Source organism: Pinus tabuliformis, chromosome 1_2 (genome assembly GCF_031772625.1).
Source record: "Pinus tabuliformis cultivar Carrire ecotype Pingquan chromosome 1_2, CPIR1, whole genome shotgun sequence".
Lineage (NCBI taxonomy): Eukaryota > Viridiplantae > Streptophyta > Pinopsida > Pinales > Pinaceae > Pinus > Pinus tabuliformis.
In genome coordinates, this window is record NC_142298.1 from 728,185,789 (window position 1) to 728,193,598 (window position 7,810).

Sequence of the window (7,810 nt, forward strand, 5' to 3'; positions counted from 1 at the left end):
ACATGTACCTGGGTCCTGATCTCAAAAAGAGCCTGGTGTCCATTTCAGCAATGGAAGACAAAGGCTACAAGGTGGGCTTCAGCGATGGCAAGGTACGTGTATGGAAAAAGAACTTTAAAAATGCTTTTAGTCTTGGGTTTCGAGTCGATTCATTATATCAGGTCGGAGGAAGTCCGCTGGGTGTCATGTCTTGTGACACATCTCTTCAGTCCGAACTATGGCATCAGAGGTTTGCTCACCTTCATTATAAAGCTCTACCCGATGTGAGAAAAATGGTGACCGGGATGCCCGAGTTCAGATTAGAGCAAGAAGGTGTATGTCCAGGATGTGCCGAAGGAAAGCTCAAAAGGGGACCATTCCCCTCAAGCCAAAGCAAGACTTTCGATATATTGCAGTTGGTTCACTCAGACATATCAGGTATGATGCCTGTGAACTCCTTGGGAGGATATTTATATTACCTCACTTTAACAAATGATTATTCTCGCAAGACTTGGATATACTTCTTGAAAAAGAAGGATGAAGTGTTCTCCTGGTTTCAGCACTTCAAAGCCTTGATCGAGAATCAAACTGAAAAGAAAATCAAGACCTTAAGGACTGATAATGGGACTGGATACGAATCCAATGAGTTTCATCACTTTTGCAAAGAGGCTGGCATTAAGAGGGAGACTACTACACCATATACTCCTGAGCGGAATGGTGTGGTGGAAAGGAAGAATCGTACAATTGTGGAAGTTGTCTGTGCTATGCTCCATGATCAAAGACTTCCGAAGTTTCTATGGGCCGAAGCTGCCAATACCGTATATGTACAAAACCAATGCCCTCATCAAGCATTGGGTTCCAAGACTCTCGAAGAAATGTTCACCAGTAAGAAACCTGACGTATCTCATTTTAGAATTTTTGGAAGCCCTATATATTTTCATTGCCAAAGGAGAAAAGGAATAAATTGAGTGCATCTGGAAAGAAAGGACTCTTCATGGGCTATCGTGAAAATACTAAGGGCTATAGAATCTATGTCGTTGGTCAAAGGGAAGTCGAGATTAGTCATGATGTCACCTTTGACGAAGATATGGCTCTTAGCAAAGTAGACAATCTTCCTACTTTAAGGGGATCTAAAGAAGCTGACACTGGGGAACCGAAGGAAAAGGAAGATGAGACGATGCCCAATGTGGAAGAACCTATGGATCCTATTGATCCTCCTCCGCAAGAGCCTTACTCTTCTAGGAAGAGGCCTTCATGGCTTAGGGGGCACTTGATGATGCTGAAGGACACATTGCACCCAAAGGAACCTTCCGTATCAGGGATACCTGACCATCATGAGCACGATCATCCAAAATGAGCCGTCGTCATTCACAGATGCTGTCAAGCATCAAGTTTGGAAGGATGCTATGACCGAGAAATATGAGTCCATCATGAAAAACGATGTTTGGGATGTGGTCCCCAGACCCCAGGACAAAGCAGTTGTCACTCCAAAATGGTTTTACAAGATAAAGCATGCAGTTGATGGAAGTGTGGAAAAATATAAGGCTCATTTTGTCACTCGTGGCTTCTCCCAGAAGGAAGGCATAGATTATGACGAGATATTTGCACCTATTGCTCGATATACCACCATTCGCTCGATCATAGCCCTTGCTGCTTTGCAAGGATGGAACCTACATCAGATGGATGCCAAGACTGCGTTTTTACATGGTTTGATCAAGGAGGAGGTTTATGTGGAGCAACCCGAAGGATTTGAGATTTATGATCGAGAATCTCATGTGTGCAGGTTGAAGAAGGCCCTCTATCGGATAAAGCAAGCACCCCGAGTGTGGTATGAGAGGATCGATAACTACTTGATGAAGCTGGGATTCACTAGGAGTGAAGTCGACCCTAACCTTTACTTTAAGGTTATAGATGACAAGCTTCTCATACTGGTGCTATATGTTGACGACCTCTTTCTAACAGGTGCAGACCCTCTCATTCACAAATGTAAGAGGGAGTTGGCTTCTAAGTTCGAGATGAAAGACCTAGGACTTATGCACTACTTCCTAGGACTGGAAGTCTAGCAGAAACTAGGGGAAATTTTTCTATCTCAGGGAAAATATGTGGTGAAGATATTGGAGAGATTCGGCATGGTGGACTACAAGCCCGTAACTATCCTGATGGAACTTGACTTCAAGAAGTTAAGCTGTAGTGCTGCCGAACCTATTTTACGAAATACTACCGAGTATCGTCAACTCATCGGAGCATTGATGTTCTTGGTGAACTCTCGTCCGGAGATATGCTTTGCAGTCAACACATTGAGTCAACATATGGTTGAGCCTCACCACTCACATTGGATTGGTGCTAAGAATCTGTTGAGATATCTTCGTGGCAGAGTCACTCATGGGTTGAGATACACTGTCGAAGATGTGAGACTACTTGGATATACAGATGTTGACTGGGCAGGTAGTGTGGTGGACCAAAAGAGCACTTCAGGGTGTTGTTTCTCTTTGGGATTTACCTCGATACCCTGGATGAGCAAGATTCTGCTGCAGGAAGCAAAAGTCGGTGGCTTTGAGCACCGCCGAGGCAGAGTACATTGCTGCTAGCATGGCCTCCTGTGAGGAAATCTGGTTGCGGAAGCTCTTCAGTGAGTTGTTTGGATTTACATTGGATACCACCGTAAGACAACCAGAGAGAGATTCGTTTATTAGAGAATCACATATTTCATGATCGCTCCAAGCATATCGATATCAGGTACCACTATATTCGAGATATGGTGCAGCGAGGAGCAATAAGGCTCCTACATATCGATACAGATGAACAGGTCGCCGACATTTTGACAAAGGCCCTGGGAAAGGTCAAATTCCTGACTTTCCGAGAATGACTTGGTGTCGTTCAGAGACCCTCTTATGAGGGTTGCATATGATGTATTGAGCTCTAGGAGCTCCAGGGGGCGCGGGGTACTTCTTGGAGCGACATATGACCACAGGGTGACTCACCATCCCCTAGTGGTGCACTATGTACAGGGTAAAAGGTTCAACCTTCCCCTATGACACCCTGTGGCGATTGTGGAACAAGATGATTCGTTCTCCGTGGCAACTGTGGAATAGGATGATTAGTTCTTCTGTAGGCTAGGATGATTAGTTCTTCGTGACATCCACTGGACAGGATGATTCGTTCTCCTGTGGACAGGATGATTAGTTCTACTGTCGAGGCATCCTACCCATGCAGTCCAGGACTCGGGGGAAGTACCTCTCATCTGATCAATGAGCAGGTAAATGAGGATAGGGACCATAGTAGTGCTATCGATGGACGCATCGTTGTATCTACCGTACTCCCTATGCTAGGATGACCTCCATTGATCTGGGATCAATGATACTGATCTGGGATCAATGATACTGATCTGGGATCAATGAGAGTGGTACACATTCTGAGACTGACTTCGGGTTAGTGGAGGATGGTATGATACATCCTCGATCATTTCTTCTTCTTCATAGTTCGAGCAGAGCAGAGCAAAGAAGAGTGGGGTCAAGTTGTGCAAGACAATGCATTTGATGGATAGATAGCAGCGACGGTCAGACGCATTGCAGATGGAGTTCTCCCTAGTTGAGAGGGAGTGTTAAAATTGGCAACTAGAGCCAAACTCCATGTGGGTCACCTTATTTATGGTTGCTGATATCTTTCCTAGATTCCTCTCGTCAAGAGGTGTAGAATTGATCTAAAGATCATCTGATTCGAATAAGTATTTATGGAGATATGAATTTATTTTGATTATGGACAAATTGCCAAGGTCGGCCAGCAAACTTATGTAGGCTCAGAAGCCCAACAGTCACATCTATTCATCCTCAACGTTTGCATATAAATATAAGGTACCTCCTCCTCATTTGGACACTTCATTCACTCATCTTCTCTCTCTCTCTCCCCTACGCATAAAAGGAGCCTCTCTCTCTCACACGTGTGGCTGAAAGGAAGACCTCCTAGGGCAAGGAAGACGCAGAAAGAAGGACACTAGGGCAGTAGGTCATCTCTTTTACCAGTGTTGACCATCCAAAGGTGCGGATTGGGTGTGGCTACCTCTCCTAGGCAGGCCGCAATTTTTGGCACGAAAACCGAGGTGATCTGACCTCTAGTTTGACCAGTGTTGACTGCCCTAGTTTAGGGCTGCAAGTTGACTTCAAAAATATGCAAATTGACTGTACTTTTGGGGCTATTCAAGGGTTGTTTCTTCAGGCTATTCGATGACAAGTTGACCAGAAATTGACCAAGCATTTTAGAGGTCAATTTCAACTAGTTTGACCAAGTTTGACTTTGTTGATCTAGGGTTTGCTGCTGCTGATATAAAATTACAGAGTTCAGATTTTGTAGTATTTCTCTCTGCTGAACTATTGAAGATAAAAGAAGATTTGATCAAAGGGTTTCTTCGCTTTGGGGTTTGTCCCTGGCTAGCCGCCACATCTTGTGTCCCTTGTCTTGGATTGTTTTCTGTTGATCATTTAATGTTCTATCTGCACTTTACTTAATGTATATGTGATTGCTAATCTGTGACTAATAATAAGAAAAATAAGTAAACTGCTCTAAGCATAGAACATACCATAATTTAACATAATTTGACCAGGGAAGATGGATACATTCGCCTGAGAAGCCAAAAGGACTTGATTGGGTCATTTGACCAGAAGTGCATGCCCCAATGCAATTGCAGGATTGGACAAATTTTCTCCTGAGAAGCTAGGAAAATTTGGCTAGGTCGTGCTGATTTGACCAGAGGAGATAGATGGATTTCCCCTGAGAAGCCATAAAGGAATTTGGTTGGGCAACGCTGATTTGGCCAAGGATGAATGGTCCAAGAGCAGATCCTCTCCTTAGAAGCCATAAAGGACTTTAGTTGGGCCATGGTGATTTGGCCAGGGGTAAATGACCCAAGATACTCACATTGCCTACTCCATGATGGAGTTGATCTATAGACATGCACCAACATAGCAAGCTCATGAAATTTTCTTGTGAAGGAGAAATTTCAGCTAAGGGGAAATCTGTTGAAGCTAAGGAGAATACCTCCCTCGCTAAGAGGGAGTCTTGGATTTTGTGTACCAACGGGAGGTATTCCCACATGCCAAAAAGGTCTCCAAGTCGGCCTAAGAAAATTAAAATAAAATTTATTTTTGGGCCACCAAATCGGCCCAGCTCATGAAAGGGTATGTCCCTTGGGTTAATTTACCCCCATTCGACTAATATATATAGATGATGTGACATCTCATTTTCTCCACCAAGCAAGCAAGTTTTTTCTTCATCTTTTTGAGGTCTCTTGGACAGTTGCATGTGTAGACTCTAGAGAAAAGAAGGACGAGTTGAATGTTTGACCAAGTCGTTTCTCTCTGTTTGACCAAGTTTAATCCAAGTTCACTAACCTGTTTTGGGCCGAGTTTGACAAGAGTTGACAGAGTTGCAGGAGGGCTGCATGTGCGTGGGAATTTAACTGTAGTTTACCTTAGTTGACCACAATTGATTGCAAGGCCAAAGTTTGACCGTAGGCTGACTATTTGACTAGCATTGACTGCTGAGCATTTTGACTGGTTGTACCATAGTTGACTTGCTGATACTTTGACCAGGTTTTGACTGGTATTTGGATTTGTGCTTGGCACAGATATTTAAACAAATTGTTGATTTGTAAACCTTGCTGAATGATAATTTCTCCTCAGAAAAATTGTTGGATTTTCTCCAAAATTGTCTCTATTGTGTATGGCTGTCTTTCTATGATCTTTACTGTTTCTGTTGTATTTACTGTTAATATTTTCTTAAATGTGATCGCTCAATGATATCAGTGGCATAAGAATCATTAAGTATATTATCGGGCAGAAAATAGTATTCTACTATGCTCTTGTAGAAAAATTAACACTTGTTACTTGTCGTTTCCCATTTCCAACTCTTGGGAATCAATAGCTCCCAAGTCATGTTAAGGTGTACAGAAATGATATCATAATTACTTTTCCAGAAATTATTCGATCTAGTTAACATGATTGTGACCAGTGATGCAAAGTTCATAAATGCAGGTATCTGAGAAGCCACTGCAGATGAAGGTAGGTGCGAAGTACTGATTTGGACGCTTAATTAAGGATGATGCCATGGAATGGCATGGCCTGTGTAGAATTCTAGAACAATTATTTAACTTCTGTAGTGTTTAAGTTTCTGCGTTTTTCATTTCGGGAGATGGTTTCCGGGTGATCCTCGTTATTAGACATTTTGTCAACGTTTCTTTGGTCCTTTTTCTCCTGAAGCATCTAATTACTTTAACAATTTTTGAGAGCTATATGTCAATTAGTGCATAAACATCGCAAATAATTCCCACAAAGTCCTTCTGGTCATTCGATAAATGTAAAACCCCAACACTATTGCATTTTTCATGATGACAAATGCAGAAATCCATTTTATCGACAATCCCGTTAACCCGAACCCTTCTGCGGAATACAAAATTATCAAGTAATTTATTTTATTAAAGGCTGCCTTTCACAATCACTATGAACAAAAACATTGGCCAGAAATGCCCTGATTGATTTAATGTTAAGAGAAAACTAAAAACACTTTAGCCACCACGATCGCTGGGAAAATCCAAGATCGGACAAGTTACTAACTAAAAACTCCCTCTAAATTAAACTCGGCCACTTGGGATCGTAAGAAAACAAAATATCGAACGGCCCTCGGCCCAGTAAACATAAGTCCAACATCAAACAGCAGTTAGGAAGAGCCCAGCGTTGGGCGGCAGATCATATCTTAGTCCTTGGGAGTTGGCCCATCAATCCAATATTATTGATTACAATATCCATTACCAGGAACTGATTATCGGAAGGACTGATTATTATAAACCCGATCACGCACTGTTCCGGAAATTAAATGCGTTAATGCAATTAAAGGCCCCGTGCAGAAACAGTTTTAAGCGTAGGATTCATGTGGTGTCGATGTCACAACCGTTTTTTTCATGCAAAACGAGAAATAACCGATCTCTGAATCTAAATATAGAAATGAAATACTAAAGGAAGAGGATCGGGACTGTACTCGTCTTCGGCCCAGCAGGATGATTCCACAGGGCTTGCAATTTGGAAGACGCCATGTCTCTGCCTCTGCCTGTACCCTCCTCCTCTGTTACCAAATTTCTTCAATTTAACCACACCACGAGCTCCACCTGACCCCTCTTTATCACCTAACCTGTAATCCACTGGATCCGTTTATATGCTCATCTGCTCGTCACAGAATGCCCCACAAATGATCACGCCATATTCTGTCATGTGACAATTGTTTCGTTGGGGTTTGTCACTGAAGAAAGATAGAGGTTGTAATATTCGGTCAACTATTATAATTTTGACTCAATTAAATAAAAAAAATTATAAAACATTTTTACTCAATTAAATAAAAAATAAAATTAATAATTAAATTAGTATAGATTTATTATAATTTTGGATTTATTAATTATCTAGAGATATCAAATTTTTTTGAGATACACTTCTTTTACAGTGAAAAAAAATTGATACATGTAAATATAAGTTAAGATAGATTTAGGTTATTTTAGCTTGATACTTGAAGTCTCTAAAGTTGTGATGCAAAGAAGGATTTTTATATTCATGAAATCTCTAGCGTTATGTTAATGTCTAATATATATGATTCTTTTTATAAAAACATGAAAATATAGGGTCATTTTTTAAATTCAAGGTGTGTATAGAGTATATTTATTTATTTTTAATAATTAGAATTAAGTAAGATTTGTATTACATCAAGTTTTTGAGAGTAGGATGTGTGTGAGTACTCCAAAGTTTGAGGAAATTTAGAGGATGGGGAGATATCGAAGTCCCTCACATAGGGGTTC

General features: G+C 41.3%; 1 protein-coding gene across 1 annotated transcript in view; it reads right to left on the bottom strand.

Annotated features, from left to right (window-relative positions):
• LOC149207821 (mitochondrial pyruvate carrier 4) overlaps nucleotides 1–7,248 on the bottom strand; it is a 125,812-nt gene extending 118,564 nt beyond the window's left edge. Inside the window, exon 1 of the mRNA XM_089395858.1 lies at nucleotides 7,006–7,248. Coding sequence (XP_089251984.1) covers nucleotides 7,006–7,060 — 55 coding nt within the window. The 5' untranslated portion in view covers nucleotides 7,061–7,248. The remainder of the gene's footprint in view (nucleotides 1–7,005) is intronic.
• Nucleotides 7,249–7,810: the final 562 nt, after the last annotated feature.